The 19,262-nt window shown below is 43.7% G+C and overlaps 1 protein-coding gene across 4 annotated transcripts in view; it reads right to left on the reverse strand.

Annotated features, from left to right (window-relative positions):
* pacs2 (phosphofurin acidic cluster sorting protein 2) overlaps window positions 1-18,922 on the reverse strand; it is a 47,628-nt gene extending 28,706 nt beyond the window's left edge. For 3 of the 4 annotated variants that reach the window (XM_018727418.2, XM_018727416.2, XM_018727415.2), the window contains exon 1: window positions 18,434-18,921. In XM_018727418.2, coding sequence (XP_018582934.1) covers window positions 18,434-18,552 — 119 coding nt within the window. In that variant the 5' untranslated portion in view covers window positions 18,553-18,921. Of the gene's footprint in view, window positions 1-18,433 lie in introns of all 4 variants that reach the window. The other variant, XM_018727417.2, reaches the window with a different exon arrangement.
* Between the last annotated feature and the right edge of the window lie 340 nt (window positions 18,923-19,262).

A 19,262-nucleotide genomic window follows, 5' to 3' on the forward strand; every position in this document is an offset into this window, starting at 1 on the left:
ATGTTACAGAAGGTAGTGAGTGGTGATGTCAAGTACAGAAAGAGAAAAGCACAATCCAGCGCTTTCCTGCTCTTCCAAAATGCTCCTCATTAAGATCTTGTTTTCAAAATTGTTCCACCTGGTCAAGAACGACAATTAAAACAGAATAGCTACGCCTTCAGGGTATATTTTCTATTTGACATTAAGCATTATCCACTCATGATGGCATGAATAAAAAGATGCACAAGATACCATCATTATGTTAATTTATGAATGTCTACATAGAAGGCAACATCTTAAGTCATATCTTCACAAGGAAAAACAAAAGATGGTTAAATCATACTTTCAAGCAGACATTTCAAAGAGAATGCTACGAAGAAGGCTGTCAGGACACAGAGTTGTGCGTGGCATTAATAATGCATGCAGTGGAGAACAATGGTGCCAGCAGGAAGCTGCTGGAAAGCGCCCAGTGCAGAGTGTTGGAGGGGGGCGGGGGGACCTTGCATACTTCTCCACCCCCAATAAGAGACACATGGAGTGTGCATCCACCTCACATTCCTCTGTCAAGAGTTGTCAACAGTTAACAGGACACTAACTAGACAGATGTCAACAAACAAAGTGCAGGAGATGCTGCCATCACCATCATCATGCCTGAGCCGCATCCCTACATTGGGTTGACGCCACCCTGCAAGAGCCACAGAGCAGGCCGACGGCTTTGCCGCAGTCGCCCCCCGAAAAAATATGGCGGATTTACTAGAATGAGGTGAAGAGTCCGAGACTATGGGGACAAAAGCATAAAGCAACAAGCTTTGACTGTCAACACACTGTATCATTCTCCCGTTTGCGGTTCGATGCCGATTTCCATGGCAATCTATTGTCCATGACCGGACAATGAAGGACCTGCTACGGGTTGGCATGGCAACTCAGCTGAACACAGTCTTGGCAGCACTGGCACTAAGAGGTGTCCACGCAAACCACAGTACTCATCTAGCACTGCAACACTTGCCACGGTCTCTCTTCGCTGGGTGGCGGGTTCGAACCAGACGGAGCTCACCGTGGTACGGAGATACAATTCCGCCACTCGCCTTCGAGGCCCTATAATCCCATCGCGTTAAACCTCCACGATTTTTGCTCCTCATGAAACATTGACAATGCCTGGGATGTTACACTTGTGCAGGGATGGTGCCTTGGAGTGACGAAAGAGCAGAGAGAGAGAGAGAGAGAGAGAGAGAGCTCAGTGTCTGCATCCACAGAGAGCACCATCTATAGTTAGGTTCTACACCAGAGTTCAGACTCAACCTAAACAAACACACCTTTTTTTCCCCCCTTTGTGTTCATGTTCTATCCAGTATAATTTTCCCCTGCATCCCATATATGATCAGACAGCATGGCTGATGGCAAGGAATGAAATTCAGTCATTACTGAATGGACTGACTGCGTAACCCCCACCCCCACTTAGCCCTATTATTCTCGGGCACAGCTGTGCTAAGGTGAGTCAGTTGATCATTACACTTTACAGGATTTATGAGATGGGAAGCAGAACAGCCGAATGTAGGTCAGACAGGCTGCTGTGAACCAGCTAGAGACCTCAGCATCATCAGCCCTGTCACCACGGAACTGAAAGGCTATTAAGATGACAGCATTTAAATAAAGATTACCTTTGGTTACATCACTAAGGTGTCATTCTCATACAAAATCAGGCAAATAAACGAAAGCCGGTACAAGGAGGGAAGGGGATGGAGAGGGGGGCAGCTTTTAGTCTTTTATTCAAGCAACCTCCAAAAATAAAGCGACACATTGAGAACACAGGTCAAATTTGTGCCGGGCCATAAGCGTTTGCACTGCTCTTTACGGTGACGCTGAAACCCAGGTGTGCCTGCACAGATGTGAAACATGACTTCCCCAGGCGTTTCCCTGCTACAAGAGAACAGAGCTGCCGTTGACCACCCACCGACTACCACTACCGTGTATTTTAGACAGGAACTTGAGAAGCAGGGGAGAAGTGGAGCAACTATGGAACAAGTGCAGAATATTCTTCAGTGAATTACTATGACAGAATCTAATATACATTGACCTTTATTGAGCCTGCTGCTTTTTACCATGAAATCCAAAGAAAAGATAATAACCCTAATAAACCCTAACCCATTATCAATATTAATTTCATTCATGTACAGGGAACATTTATTGGTAACAAGTTTGGACTAGGGTTGAGGAGATCTTGCTGTTATAAGCTTGTTAAACAATTCAAAGATTTCTGCTGTTGGGCCAATTATATATGCACTTACAATCTCAGTTGTAGCTCAGAAAAGTAATGCATTTAGACCACAGTTTTCAGAACTGACTGCCGTTAAAAAGGTTTCTACAAGATGTAATAAAATAAAGCAATTAAACTACAGAAGTGCTTAAAAAATTATACATATATACACACACACCTCAAGGCAAAAACATCGAGTGAGACAACACTGTCAACATTATTTTTGTATTTATTCATATAGTTAAATACAAAAATAATTATCTCAACACAATTATCCTTTCAGTGTTTGTTTCCATATTTTAAGGTACATGCAGAATTGAAGAGTACTTATTCTGCAGTAACTTAGACATGAAATCCTGTTACTGTCCCAGGGTTAATGCAGACCAAGTCCGCTTCAGTGGGAAACAAGACGTAACGATGACAACCATTAGCATGTGGTGCGTTAAATCACCGCAAGCACAGGGTAATATTGCCGTCTGAGCACAAGTAATATTAACTTCCTATGAAATCTAACACTCCCCTCATTGTGATATTACACAGGTATTCTTCCAGACAGCACAACATGCATGCAATACCAGTAGAACTACATTTATTCATTACAGACAAAAATTATTCAAAACATGCAAAAGACAAATTGTACTGATAATGCTAGTAATGGGTTTCTCTCCCCCCCCAAAGCGAAGAGATGTTTTGAAAATCTAAAGCTCTCTTCTGAGTAATTATTCATCAACACAGCCTTGAAAACCTGAATGGAGTTCCCAGCATTAAATGGCAGCATTACTCATTGCTCGCAAAACGCTGGAGGCTCCTAAGTGACTCAGCCACCAAAGACTGAGATCTCCGACTGATACGGTGCTTTGAGTCTGAGCTACATACAGCAACAAAGCATGATCCATTACTGGAAAAATCTTTCTGTATACTTTGCCCTTTGCATTTTCCATTTTTGCGCTTTCATATCACAGAATTGGGGATTTTTACCATCAATTTAAAGCCCTCTCCGATCTTAAACAAAGATCTGTTTGCAAAACAAGTAAATATGCATTTAATAAATCTGATCACTACTAAGTGGAAAATGGATAAGGGTCAGTCACCAGGAACAAAGATAAAGCGTGGCATTTTCTAAAAAGTCCAGTTACTGACCTCGATGTTGGAGTTGTTAAAGGTACTCTATGGAAGACCACTAAAAGGTGGGTTGTTTAGGCTGAACAAAGTTCCCAATTACATAGTTGAGTCCTGCTCAAATTTGGTCTTTCATTTGTCTCGTGATAGAGAATACAGAGTTACAGCCTTCTAATGAGCAGAGTATGGTGTGCATCCATTTAGGAATAAAAGCAGCTACACATTACACTGATTTCTGTGTAGCTTCGTCTTGATGCATGACACGGCCGTAGCCCATACAGGTAAGGAGGTGCTGGCAGAAGGCAGAGGAGAGAGCAAATGGCAAAATGTCAAATGCACACACAATCAGTGCATCAATTTATTAAAATGGAAAAATATAATCATATCCATTAGTAAAAAGACTGACCTAAAAAACACCCAGAGCAGCTTTTGCATCTGCAGACTAAATTTATTGCAGCACTAGGATTTTTGTATGAATGCTGATGTGTTATTTCCATTAACAGAGCTGTTCTAATTCAGGTGAAGTAGAAAAATCCAAATAGATGGTCATTAAAAAGAGGTTAAAGGGATTTTTTTTTTTTTTTTTTTTTAAATTTACAGTTTTTTTTTCCCCTCCCCCCAAGAAAATAAAATGATCCCAGTGTCATCAGTGAGAAAGTCAGAGATATACTGTAATGTGGCTATGTTCATGCAGAACTTTGCACCTCATTATTTCAGAGAGCAGAGCCCATGTGATGTCAGCAAGGTCTCTGGAGTTGGGCTCACTGGAATGGGCCTCTCCTAGCAACCTCCTTCAATGATTTCAAGAAAAATCAAGTTTCGGTAAGGCTGTTCAATCCAGACGAGTTCATACACAAAAAACATGGTGTAAATTACTCATGTATAAATCAAAAAATTTACAATTATTTTCCACAAGAAACCATTCATACCCTACACAAACAACCTTTAGGGACAGAGAAGAATTCCATGTACATTTAGCTGACTTATCTCCAAAGCAACTTACAAGGTTGATCTACCTACACCTGCTTACCCATTTATACAGCTGGGTAATTTTAGGGTAAGTACCTTGCTCAAGGGTACTACAGCTGAAGGTGGGAACTGAACCTGTAACCTTTAGGTCCAAAGGGAGCAGCTCTAACCACTACACTGCAAGCTACCCCAGGTATGGCTAAGACACTGAGCACAGCTTCAATGGTGTAAACAAGAAAACGCAAACTGAAAATGTCAAACAGAGACAACGCTGATGACAATGTGGTTACAGAAATGAAGAAAATATTTCTGTGCAATGGTTCTTAGATGTGTATCAGGCATTCAAAGCCAAATATTCACAAAACCCAATTTCAGTGACACATTTTATTTTAAATACCTACCGAGATGAGAATTTAAAAAAAAAAAAAAAATTCCCCAGGTCATTCTACATTCTGAAACCTCGTTTCCCCCTTTTCCTTCAGAAACTGCGATCCTCAAATACATTCTCAAAGTTTAATAAAAACGAGTCACCTGTATTTCATAATTTTATTAATCTTGCAGCAGCCACTGTGATCACTTGTTTAGGTTACAATAAGGCACATCACATGTGACAATGTCCAAAAGAGACATTATTCTGATATAGACCAAGAACTTCAAGACATGTCACTTAAAGCATGACATCAATTCAGTTGAAGGAATAGTTGTTTTGGTCATTTTCAAGTATGAATCATTGTTTTGGTACTTTCATATTCTCTAATATTCTCACTTGCTGTCTTTAATCACTTGTCCAAGTCAGGGTCTCTGGGGTTCACAGTATTTCCTGGAAACTGTAGGCACAAGGCTGGTCACAGTACACCCTGAACAGGATGCCAGCGAATTGCAGGGTAGAGACACACACACACTCCTTCACTCACTACAAGCAATTTTAATAGGCTCCAGTATTTCAAATTGCATAGTATCTCTCATAGTCAAAGATCAATCAAGGCAATACAAAAGCACTGCTCAACGGCAATTAAAATGCAAAATGGTTTAAATTTTTAAGGGAAACTGACAACAAGAGAAGCTATGTATACTTTAGTAATCATATACTTGCTAAAACAAACTATAGAATCAGCTTATGTTAAAGCTGAAACAGCACTAGTCCATGGCCACGGCCAAAACTCGCGTATTACTAGGACACGCCACTGCAGCGAGGGGGCGGATTCACTTAGAACTTGGCAAGAACTTAGCAAATTCTCAGGATGTTGCAGATGGAGAGTTGTCACTCCTCCAGTTGGCTCCTGCACTACTCAAAACTACACAGGTGCCAAGCCATTCAGCTAGATGTAGTGAATCAAGACCAGAAGGTGTAAATGGTAGTGGAAATACATTTCTTCATAACAAATGATAACCTATAAAAAGTATCAACTTCACTCCAGTATTGACAATGATCTCCGTTTTGCATTTCCATACGGGACAGCCGTAACATAGTGGTTAGAGCTACTGCCTTTGTATCCAAAGGTTGCAGGTTTGATCCTCACCTCTGGCTGTAGTACCCTTGAGCAAGGTACTTACCCTAAATTGCTCCAGTAAAGTTACCCAGCTGTATAAATGGATAAATAACTAAGCTTGTAATAACTGCAACCTTAACATTGTAAGTCGCTTTGAAGAAACGCATCAGCTAAACAAATGAACGTAACTCTCAATACAACCCATAGCCTGAGGTTATAACAGACTGCACTTTTGCAATTATTTGGAGAATGAAACAGAAGTTTGGGGTAGAAAAATTCAGCCATTCCCAATCCTCAGAAATAGCACGGTACTCACAAGAACAGAGCATTTAAACACCCACAAATCTAAAGTGTGTTGCATATGCTGCTCTCTGCAACCTGGTACCACCCTTCGACCGCCTGGATTCTCCAAAATGAAACGTCCGTGGGAGGTTCAGTACCCTTGCCCAACGGAAGGTGTGAACCCTCCGACGGATGTAGACCAAGCGTTCCCCCTGCTGCCTTAGTCTAATTCTTCTAACAATTGAATTCAGCAAAACAACAGAAATGCAGTTTCCTGGGGTAGACAGTATTTGGCAGCAAAAACTTCAGGTAAGCTTTACGTGTAACTGAACATCAGTCTCTTACATCAACAGAGGATTTCTGGTCCACTTCTCAGGAGAGAATGGCTTCAACTCTTACGTTTGCAGGTCTTACATTAACATTTATTCATTTAGCAGATGCTTTTGTCCAAAGCGACGTACATCTCAGCAAAAGTACAATTTATGCATTACATTGAGAGAAGGAGACATAGCTGCAGACACGAAAGTCTCAAGCAAACCTAGTTTGTTACCTACCGCTTGGTGCACCGAGGTTCATCATTCAAGTAGGTGCATAAGAAGCAGACAAATCCAGATACCCACACCAATTTTTTTTATTAAATATTATAAGATACACAAATGAGCAGTACAATACCAGAGTAATGGCTGAATGAAGGTTGTATCTGGGGATGCTTCTGGAGTTACGATGCGTGAACAATTACACCATAGATGATCTGAAGAGATCTTGGGCAAAGTGGATCTGGAAAAGGTGGGTTTTCAGACCCTTCTTGAAAACAGATGGTGTTTCCGCAGTTCTGAGTGACAGGGGAAGGTCATTCCACCACAACTGACCCAGAACCGAGAACCTCCGAGCTTTGCCTTTCGTGCGCGGGACCACCAAGCGAGCAGAAGTAGATGAGCGAAGGGGCCTGGCTGGGGTGTACCGGTTGATCAAGTAGATCTTCTTAAATATGCTGCCCGCATCAAGTCCCCACACAGCATTTTAATTGGATTTAGTTACAGGCTTTGATTCAGTCATTTCAAAATACAATTTTTTTTATGTCATTCTACTGTGGTATAAGAGAAGGCTTCATATCACAGTCCTGTTGAAAACTACATTTTTGTTTCAGTTTAAGCTTTCTGACAGATGGCCTCACATCCTGCTCAAGTATTCCCTGGTGCACTGTGGATGTACTGGTTGACTCAATAACAGCAAGCACACCAATCCATAAAGGCTACCACCATCACCCTTTAATATGAGGTACTTCTGTCCAAAGTCTTTTTGACTCATACAAAATATTGCAGCCCAATCACTCAATGTTTGATTAGTGCATCCAAAGAACATTTTCCCAAAAGTCCTGCTCTACGGCTAAGTGATACTGTTTAAAAGCTGAGGCTTGTTCCTTCATATGAAATGAGTTTCTAAGTTTCAAGCATGACAACACTGGTAATGGCAAGAGATGCCAGTAGATTCTTTCAAATTAACCTTTTGCATTTCAAAATTTGTCTTGAGCATTTTTTGCCAGCACATGGGCTGGACTTGGTAGGAGAGCCTCCTGTTGGTAGATTGCCAGCGACTGTTATATTTTATCTAGCTATACATAACCTGTGATGCATAACCCAACAAGACTTTGAATTAAAAACATTTAAATCACTCTGCAACTTGTCTCTCAATCTTCTTACAAGTGCATGAGGAATTCTTCCTATAAGTATCTGAAAAAGCTATATCGATCCTCTCGTTTGTTTCCACTTACCAGTACAATGCAGACTAAACTAGACCTAGTTTGTCAAATTAAAGAAGCCCTATGAACTACTCTAAGATTTGGATCCGTTTCGATGCATGTAATGAAAATTCATTAATGTAGGAGAAAAACAGGGTAGGTTTTTTCACTCCAGCAAACTACTGCATTTGTATTGATTTATCTTGAACAAATAACTGAAGTGTAATTTCTGAGTTACTCTTCACCCAGAGTCACCTTCATTGATTTATTGCATTCAAATGGGGACGGGGCATCAACATGAGAAACAACTCTACATACACTGAAAAATTAACTTTTTCATCAATGTAAAATGGAAACTGCCGGCTTTCCCATCACCTAACCATACAATCCTGCAAGAACCATTTTGTTAATTTCTACCGGTGGTCCTTGACTTACGACAGGGTTCCATTCCAACAACCGCATCATAAATTGACTTCATCCTAGGTTGCAAATCCCCATATATTATATTATATAAACCACAGCAGTATACAATCAGTATGCATGACTGCTATGTTGGATAAAAGTGCTTTGTTATATTTTTGAATTGTTTCATATATTATTCATATTAAAATAATTTCATGCAGCATGACTATTTTTACTTTCATTTTTAAATTCAATGTCTTCCTCTTTCTCTTTTCAGCACAGCCAGAAGACTCACTTTTTCACTTGCTAGTGTTTGTTTCACTAAAAATTACTAAGGCTATCGCATACAAAAAGTTTTGTAACAAAAACGTAATTGTTGCTAGATACTAAAACACCGAGACCCAAAAGATAACCAATACGGGTGCCCTGTGGCAGCACGGCGAGCCGATGCTATTGTATAGCAGATGCAGCAGTCGCTACTAGACGTTACGACCAAACGTATAGGGGTTACTGATGGCCGTCATAAGTCTGCCTTGTTGTAAATTCCAAGTGTCATTAATCAAGGACTACCTATACTCCCCTTCAACAGGAAGATAAACTGCTGGGTCTCATTCAGAGACAGGATGAAAACATCGCTGCACATTTCATATTTAAATTCTGTGCTTTGGAAACCCATCCCAGACCAGCAGTTCTCGATCACGGCCCCGGCTACCCCTACCTGCGAATTTCGCACGTTTGATTTGAAAACTTTCACTTTATATGCACCTAAGGTAGGTACTATGCCGTAAAGGTAAATAATTGCAATAAAGAGACTTACCCATGAGTCATAGTAGTCTTTACAGAAATCTAACCTATTTTCCTGTAGATTATGCCATGGACATGTTTACTTCAACTGAACATCTTTGTCTAAAGGAACTGCATGGAAACCGCATGGATTTAGAGTGCTGGCTAGAAGAACAAAGATAAATGGAATTGTAATGAACCATTACTTAGTTCAGCGTGTCAAAGGATTCCTGGTGGGGAAAATTGACCAAGAGGCAATTTTAATTACATCATTACCATATTGTTGTTTATGGAGTTGTTCAGCCTCAAGGACATGTAGCTCATTTACATTCAAGAATATTTTCAAGACATTTCTTTTAAATTTTTTTCATATTTCACCCTTATTTTCAAGGCCGTAGCCAAAGAATTATCTACACAATCAAACCTTTAGTAAAAGACTTATTAAACTTTGTCAGGTGCCAGATAAGCAAATGCTTCTAATGTGTTTCCATTTCTGAGATGGGTTTGTTACTAGAGACTACTAGAACCTTTATTACTAGGTAATTTAAACCATTTTTCTTCCTTTTTTTAAACTAATTAATAACCAAAAAATTACTATATAAAGTATACGACATTTATTTGACATTAATAAAAACAAAATTAAAAAAAAATTTAGAAAAAAACACAGTATCTATAATAGAACCAATGCTCCCCAACTGACAGCAACCTGTTGACAATGACGTGTTAATTATGTACCATGACTTGCAGGTATGTTGGGGGAAACTGAAAGATCCTTTAAAATAAAGAAAATCGAGGGCAGCCCAAGAGAATTGAGCGTGCTGTAGCTGCCGCACGGGAAGTGGCAAGAGGGAGAGGCTGCCAATATTGATGGGAAAGTGAGAGACAAACAGACGGAGAAAGCCCCTTATGGCCGTGCAAAGCACCGTGCTGAGCTGCTGGGACGACTCAGCTGAAAGTGTGATCAATGCGCCTGCAGAGTCACAGAGATGTCCAGAGGCGTGGCCACTGCTCCTTGCCTTCCCTGTCCTCCAGGATGTGCTGAATCAGTGCAGGGGGTCTCATCAACTGCTTCATCTCTCAGATATTTACAAAACACACTGCCTGAATAATGCAAAAATACATGAAAAAAAATGTATATATAAATCCTACAAGCCTTTAATGCTCAGGACAAACGGATATGGAAACACACACACACAAAAACACACAATTCAGTAAAAATTATTTTTGCCACTTCCTCCTACTCAAAATTCTTGGCATGCAAGCATCTTGCGAGGTGAAGGACAAAAGACAGCGTTCAACAAAAGACTCAAAGCGACATCTCAGCACTCTGTCCTCCAACAGACACAAATATGACGGCCTACTGGATGCAGCTGCTGCTCCAGGACCTGCTCAATTGTTGCTCTGTTCCAGAACACAACGTCTTTCGGAGAGCCCCACCAGGCGTGCCATGCTCTCGCCTCTTGAAGCACGCAGAACCACGGCATCGCAGCAAGGCTACAGAGGAGATGCTTCCAGAACCTTTAAAATCAAAAAAAAGGGAAGAAAGGGATGCCACAACAAACTGGCCGGAAATGTTCACCGTTAGTCTAGCCCTGTGTGGGTTAAACCACTAAGTAGTTTGTGAAAACCTTGAGCAGCTCAGTTGTGGCACAGGAGCAATGTTCTATCAGCGTTCCTGTCCGAGTTTGGCAGTTCCCGCACTGTTCTCCCCTCCAATTGTTAATTATAACCCTGCGTTCTCCTGCGAATGGGGATTTTTATACGCACGCCGCACTGGTTAGCTTCAGATTACCTCTAGAAACCGCAAGGAAATGGACTTGAAGCAACTTAAGATCTGGTCTCGACCGAATAGCCACGGGAGCAGTGAGGATAGATCTGGAGGACAGTTATGCGTAACACAGAAGAAACAGGAGAGACGTTCAGTGTTTTCGGTCTGACCCTCGGCACGTTAAATAAAATGTTCTTCTGCATATGTGAGAAAATGGTTATATTTGATAAGAACGTCAGAGGGCATCTAATTAATCGGTTAGCTACAAAAATACATTAATCGCTAATGATGCATTTAATACGTTTACGAATGTTGTTTTGCCCATTTGCCTTTGCAGAAAAATGACATTATACAGCAACGTGTTAATCAGCATCATCTGGAGTGGTGGAGAGTCGCTTAAAAATACACAAGTTACATTTATCAGAGACATTTTGCATTTTATAAAGAAGTACACTTTATCAAGGGCCTATGTTTTTCAAGTCCAATTTCATAGGACATGCAGCAAATTCGAATGAGGCGGGAACTCAGGAAATAGTCTACTGTTTATCCAAAAAATTAAGAGTAGGGTATTGTTAGGCTCAGTCATTCAGTGCTGTCAAAAGAGATTTAAGTAAATGGCTATCCCTATAATCAACCTAAATAATATTTCGTATTTGTCATCCCCAAGTAAATTCTCTCTCTTTTTACAGCATATAATATTACTGCCAAACCAATTGTGGAAATAACTGCTATGGTTATCCCAAATACGGTAAAACTGTGTATTGCTAAAAAAAGTTAATTCAAATTTTTATTCCAACACAGATCCATCTGCAAGACGGGCCTAGTAGGGCCTGTGCCCATCCCAAGTACTATACATACCCAACAACAGTTTATTTTTATTCAGCAGGAGATACCGTGACCCAGTTCGCCACATCATCCCAAAGCACACCCATGAAAAAGGGTGGAGATGAGGACTGGAGCCAATCACTTTATTAAATATGCATCAGTCCCAAAGGGATCAGCCATCCTTTCAGGGATCATCCTTAAGCGTTCTACATTAGCATATATGCCTTCACCGCGTTTCACCACCCGCCATTTTTCCTTCTTCATTCTACTCATTCCACTCGCTTCTTCACGTCCCACCTACTCCTTCTGAGAAGACGTTTGTGAGACAGCACAACAGCAATGCAGCACGGTATCTTTGTATGTTCATCTTTTTACCTTCTGTGGTACTGGTTTTCTCTCTCTCTCTCACTCACACACACACGTGCTGCAGGTATCCGCGCCCAGCAGCCAGCTGTCATGCCCTCTCTGACCTCTCGTCTCCTCGCCCCATAGAGTTTAGCGACACGAGGCCTACAGGAGGAAAACGAAGACACGCTGGGCACCCAGGGCAGTTCGCAGCAGTACACTGCCATGCGCCTTTGATCTGACGCAGATGGCAGCTCAACCAGCTATATCCGCAAAGTTACCCCACAGAACAAAAAGGAGGGGTTTTACCACACAGAGACCAGCAGGAGAAAATAAAAAAAAATAATTAAAAAAAAAAACTAAAATTATTTCAGATGTCCACTTATCACCAGATTTTGAAACATCTGGGCAGAAAGAAGAATTCCAATTACATGACCAAAAACCTTGATATTAAAATAATTCATATACACACACACACACACACACACACACACACACCATAAATATACTGAAATCTTCTGAAATCTGCTTCTTCACAAACTCTCTCCTAGTAATGGACATAGGTACCAACCAAGGGCAGAAGTGGGTAAAAACACTGCAAATGTTTGTGACACGCGTCATACGGTGCCATAAAAGTTAGAGCACTTTTCCGCTCAGGTGAGGAGGAAAGGTAATCCAGGACAGACCTTGAAGAGGCAACACTTGCAGCAGCAGTTCAATGCGACAAGTTTACTACCGCGTTTCGCCCCGCCAGCGTGACGTGCATCTCATAACAGCGACTCGCTTCACCCGCATCTCCTCTGTCGGGATCCGCTTTGATGTCGCCGGTTTAATATGGCTGATGAATACAAACATGAGGCTCGTAGTGGTGGGGCGGGGGGGGCACAAGAAACGCCGCAGTCCACACGTCTCACCTTAAAGGAGCAGGAACAGAACGCAAAGACCCAACAGACAAACACGTGCAAAAAGCGTTTTACAGGAAATGCTCAAGGCTGCAGGAGTTTTTATAAGCAATATTTTCTTTTCACATCTTTTTGTGGTATGGAACTGCAAACATTTTGCTCGCAGGCAGTGACACTAACACACGAGGCATGCGCAGATTTTACAGGTGCTGTACTTGCACACCTGCGCATCGAACGGCACGCAGACAGTTAAAGACTCGTGCCGAGCGCACTTTATTAAAAAGTTGTCGATGGGTCACCGTTTGTGAAATCGCAGGGCATGGTGGAACGAAAAAGTGACATACATTTTTGTATCCCAACTCCAGAATCCCTGTTATTTCAGATAAACTAGGAAAAAAAAATAAAGATTAGCCAACAATGACTAGCATTTGTTCACTGTTTAAAACACTCTTCTTAAATGTACGCTTGAAAAACCTTAAGTAAAATAACCAGACCTGTCTATGCTTCCCAAGTGTTTTCCTTTAACTACTAAAATGAAGGGGGGAAAGAAAAAAAAAAAAAAAAAAACAAATAAAAGGGGTCTCAAAGAAAAGGCATAATAAATCCAGCTACACAGTGGAGTCATTTAAGCGGAATAATAATTATCAATACAACAACTACATAAACAAGGTCTGACACGCAGAACTCTAATATGTCAATTTCTAAACGATATACAGTATGTCATTTTCTGGAGAAGGTTTGAAAGAAGCTAAATAGTTGGTTCCCAAATAGGTGCATTGGACACAAAACTTGCAAGGGTTTTTATCATGACAAAGGGAACCGTATCAAAAAATCACGGCAGCGCAAGCAATTTAAAGCTCGATGAAAGGAAAACACGGACAGTTAGAATGGACGGCAGCTAAAAACAACAACGCAACAGCCTTGCAGTCAAGTCTGAGCCAGAAGTGCCCTTCGCAAGCTTCACAAAGCTGGTATGTATAGCAAGACCGCCATGAAAATGCAAGTATTCAAGGCCTACAAAAGCGAAGCAAGACTGACAAGGAAATAATACAAACCCATGAGCATTACGTAATTTCAATAAGAGTCTGATGAGTCATTTTTTTCCCCACCTTTTCCTGCACCTGCTCATGTTAGGAGTAAGCAAAGGGATCCTGTCAAAACACATTGTCTGTTGCCAAGAGCTTAACACAGTGGTGGACCTTTAATGGGATTCTACAGCCCAGTGACTGCGCCGCAAGTGCGTATAACAGCCTGGAAATACGATGCAGTCTTTGGCAACTGATGTTCTCCGTTCCCTCGATGTATTCGTCTATTCCGCAGCAACTGCTTTACATGCTGAAAAGGTTCAAGGGTGATTTCAGGAACACCGCGATAATGTCAAGCGCCTTCCGGCGTCCCACATCAGTAGCTCCGAACATGTAAACCTTCACGGGTTGTCCTAATCCGGACTTCACACTCGTTCCTTCCTCAAAGAACTTCTTTCCCGCTTCACGTTACTTCATTTAGCAGACGCTTTTCTCCAAAGCGACTCCCAATGAGCTCTACGGAGTGTTATGAGCCCACACACCTTATTCACCATGGTGACTTACACTGCTAGATACACTACTTACAATGGGTCACTCATCCATACATCAGTGGAAGACACTTCCTCTCTGTCACTCACACACTATGGGGGAACCTGAACAGAATGTCTTTGGACTGTGGGAGGAAACCAGAGCACCCAGAGGAAACCCACAGGGAGAACATGCAAACTCCACACAGATTGAGTGGGGATCGAACCCATGTCCTCTCGCACCACCTAGACACTGTGAGACAGCAGTGATACTTGCTGTGGCACCATGCCACCCTGTATGACCACATTGCAAGAAGCTGTTCTGAGGGTAAAGAAAAGTCTTAATCCTCATTGGTAACATGAAATGAGTATTTTTTCAGATATTTATAGAATTTTTTTTCCCCCCACCATGTATGAAAGTCAAAAGTATATGGCATGTCATTCTGAAGGGCAAACTTTAGCCCAGAGAAACTGATGAGTTTAACTTTCACCAAAACGGTATCTAACAGAGACTGAGCTCATCCATAACATGAAGGGGGGGGGGGGGGAACCACTCCTTCACTCATTTCATATTTTGAAGTATATTTTATATACTTCATTACATTACTTTTGTTCACTCGGGTGGATCCACTTAATGGCATGTTATTTACCGCAATGAAATTATGGCAGAATTGATCCTTTCCGATCCCACAACATCCTTAATCATGTTGCAGCAACATACGATACCATTACATTGAAAGAAACTTTGAAAGTTAAGGAACACAATGAATTAAGACAAACTTCGCTGATCTTGAAGAAAACTACATGAGACCACAGCAGCGTACGCACAACGCAGCTGTGACAGAAGGCAGATGCAATAAACAGAGGAATAAGTAAAGAGACAGAAACAGAATACAAAAGTACATGGTGTCAAAGTAAAAAAAAAGGTAGCATCGACTGTTCAATATCCCTCAGGCAATAAGTGTGTGAGGTCAGCGTGTGGACCCATAGAGCCCCACTGCCGCTGGCAGGAATGACCCAAGGAAACTGCACCGGTCTGTTGCTCAAGGTGCTCCTGTTTAGTCAAGATGGCACGGAGAGGGCGAGAGTCATCGTCCATGATGGCTTGGAGATTATTCTGTGGTTCCCTGTACTGCTTCCCCCCCCCGAGAATCCAGCCTAACTCCCATCTGTCCCCATTCGTTTATTCTGCCGGCATCACACCACTGACGCAGCCACCTTCCGCAGACCGGCAGGAGCATCCGCAGCAGTGACTCACAAACTCCAGAAGACCTGGGCCTCTTTAGAAAGTAAAGGCAACCGGAACTTCTTTTGCGGAGCGTCGGCGTAGCTAAACCACTCTGGCGTGTTGTCCATATGTACAAGCAGGTAGCTGTGCGCCCCCCCACCACCCCCCACCCCCCACCTCCACTCCTTCCTGACACACACACCTGACACGGTGGTGGATCCTTAGATGTACCGAAGTCCACCGCCACCTCTCTGGTCTTTTCATTGTTGACAAAACATAGTTTTGGGGGGGGGGGGGGGGTAGCACAGCAGGTTTGCCTGTGCCTGCTCTCTAGTGGGTCTGGGGTTCGAGCCCCGCTTGGGGTGCCCTGCGACGGACTGGCATCCCATCCTGGACGTGTCCCCTCCCCCTCCAGCCTCGCGCCCTGTGTTGCCGGGTTAGGCTCCGGTTCACCGTGACCCCCGCTTCGGACAAGCGGTCAATGTCAGTCAACGCGTGCGTGTTCTGTTCTCGTTCTGCACCTTGCAAAGTCACTGTACTCATCCTGCCCATCCCCGATGCTCCTAGAACCTGACAACTTGCGTAGTACCTAAAATCCAAGGTGCACAGGAAGAAAGCAAAGGCCGTTCCCAGAGGGACTCCGGTGCCGTTCGCAGCCGCGTCCGACACGCAGCCCCGCAAACCGCAGAGCTGGCTGAACCGCACCGAAATAAAACCTGCATAATAAAGATGAAGGTAGAAGTTAGCATGAACCAAAATCGTGGCGCAAACAGAATGGAAGTAAGTAGGTCAGTTTCGGTTCATTACCGAGCTATTTCTGAATGCAGACACACACAAGGGCTCGACTACCCATCATTTTCAGATTCTTTCCATATAATTTCATACCGGCAACAAGGCGGCACTGTTTTGGAACATATACTTGTGGGCTTGTATAATTTTTGGCGTCTTTTCCACGCTTTGTCCGTACTCCTGTTAACTTCGGGATGCTTCCTGCGGTTACGGCGACGGAAGCGGACACACGCGGATCCCTAAAAAAACTCGAGTCTCGGTTCCAATCAGTTCACATCAGATCCAAAGAAGGACCCGCGTCTGCCACGGGGTCTTTCGCATTTCACAACATCTTTTGCTTCCACTGCTTCGCCCATCTGCACAGAACACACACGCCATAACCGTAAACTCTCCATGCAGGCAGAGGAGCACGAACACGTGACGGATCATATGTATACACACACACACACACGAGGATAAACATGACCTAGAACAACACTATTGACTCACTGTGATTAAACGGTGCATTAAAATGGCTAAACAACCAGGTGCGGCTCAAAGCAAAACAAGGAAATCGCTGCTCGAAGCGCACCACTTAGCAACCGAGTGCAGCTCTGAATTATTTACCTGGTTCCTTCATTTTTCCACTTTTTAATCACCGAACCGAAATCGGTCCATTTTACACGCAGAATTTTTTGCGTTTTAAACAGGAATTATGTAAATGTTACGTAACGGCTGCGTTTCACCAAAAATGAAACAATGATTCCACACAAGCGGGTCCCCAATTAACAGCCCTGAGGCCAAGAGATGGGTCACAGTACAGTGTACAGTACCGGGTCACATTCCAGAAGAAATGGTCCACGTTCACATGTTCCGGACACTTCGGCTAGGAGTCACGGGACAGAAAGACACGCCGTAATGCAGGCTCGTGGAATTTCACAGGGAACACACCCAAAGGGTGACCCCACACGGGGTTCTCTCCAGCTATGCTGCACCTACACTGCACCTACCCACATTCACACCAGCTCCTCTACCTTCTACATTAAGCGTTAACTATGGAAAGCGTGCACTCCGGTACTCCAACACTCCGCCGGATCCAGCGGGTCACAGTACGAAAGATTGAAATAGACCACACCGGTTGTCAAAAATGAAGGTACGCAAGGGATCCGGACCGTTATTAAGCATCGCTTTCGTGGTATCAGCAGTGCTTTCCTTATTTAGCAACACCAAGTTCAACAATCTGCTCCATGTATTAGTGTGGGGATTAGTTGCAGATTTCCCTCATCCCACATGTAGAGATCAGTACTGGTCGAAAGGAACAACATAGTTTCAGAATAGGAGTTATTAAGTGCAAATGTCACTGTATAAGCGCTGCTCTTAGGAAAAGAAGCATCTGTTATGATATGATGATGTCCATAATAATAATTGCCTGGCCCCATAATAAACGTGTACAGCTCTTTCTCCAACTATGCAGCGCGACACAGACAGAGCGTGGCGCTGCGTGACGGTGTGTGACAGCGCAGCGCAACAGCTCCCTCTCGGACTCGGCCCAGCGCGCTCCTCACCGTGCCCACGTGAACGCGCAGCACGCAGGTGCACGCGACCCGTCTCCGCCACACCGCTCCGCTGGACGAGGCGGGACGAGGCGTAGCGGCGCGTCCCCGGGTTGCCCTGGTGTCTGCGGCAGAGAAACGCGCCGCACACCGTCCACACTGCAGCGCGCGCACGCCGGGGCACTCTGCTTTCCTTTCCGCGCGTGGAACAGCGCCGGTCATCATCATCATCATCATCATCCCCCCACAAACACACACACACACACACACACACACACACACACACACACACACACACACACACACCCCTGTCATCATACAGCATGATACGGCACACGCTCTCACACTGTGTATGTGCCACACACAACAATGTGAATGTGAAGTGAATGCTGCACACACACAGACACAGGAGGAGAAGGAAGGGACCACGAACGAAGCGGCGGCGCGACGCGGCGGGGACGGAGGAGCAGCTTTACCGTGGGATGCAGCTCGGAGACGAGCCGTCGATCTCCCAAGTGGCGAACAGGTTCATCGGAACAGGTCTGTTGAGCGCCCCGCTGCCGGGGAAGCTGAGCCGGCCGCTGCGCTCCGCCATGGTGGGCTTCTTCTGCTTCTGCTGCTGCTGCTGCTGCTGCTTCTGCTGCTGCTGCTAACGACACGTAGAGCCGTGCGGACCAAATGCGTGAATAAATGTATCCCGTGACTGAAACGGGTGTTGTGTTAAAGCCTACGCTGAGTGTTACTGCGGTGCGCGCGCGGGAGGGGGGAAGGAGGAGGAGGAGGAGGAGGACGACACGCTCAGGTCTCCGAGCTCCTCTCCATGACGGACTCTCCGGGCTCCCGAGCACTGCAGTAACGCGCGCTCACCGCCAGCTCCAGGAAATCACGTCACTGCTCAGCTCGAGCGGCTCGGAAGGCTTCAAATCCCGCTTCGTCTCCGCGCGGCTCGCGCCGCTCTGCGTGCCAGCCAGGGTCTCGCGCGTCCGCACGTGACCCGTGCCAACGCATAAATAATAAAAAAAAAAAAGAATGTGTGGCGATGTACGCATAGCAACAAGCGATAATTATGCCAGTTTGATAGAGGGATATATATTTCGTTAATTAGCGCGCCGGAAAACAAAGGAACACGCGCAACTGCTCCAGTCCAGTGCAATATCTCAGGCACATTTTTTTTTTTTTATTAAAGAGGTACATGACAATTAAATTAATTAAATCTGGGCTGTAACAGTTTGTCTGGTTTTGGGAGACCGATAAAATATTAGCAGTAGAAAGCAATGGAGTTACACAAAAATGGCCTTTGTTACG

Source organism: Scleropages formosus, chromosome 15, assembly GCF_900964775.1.
Source record: "Scleropages formosus chromosome 15, fSclFor1.1, whole genome shotgun sequence".
NCBI lineage: Eukaryota > Metazoa > Chordata > Actinopteri > Osteoglossiformes > Osteoglossidae > Scleropages > Scleropages formosus.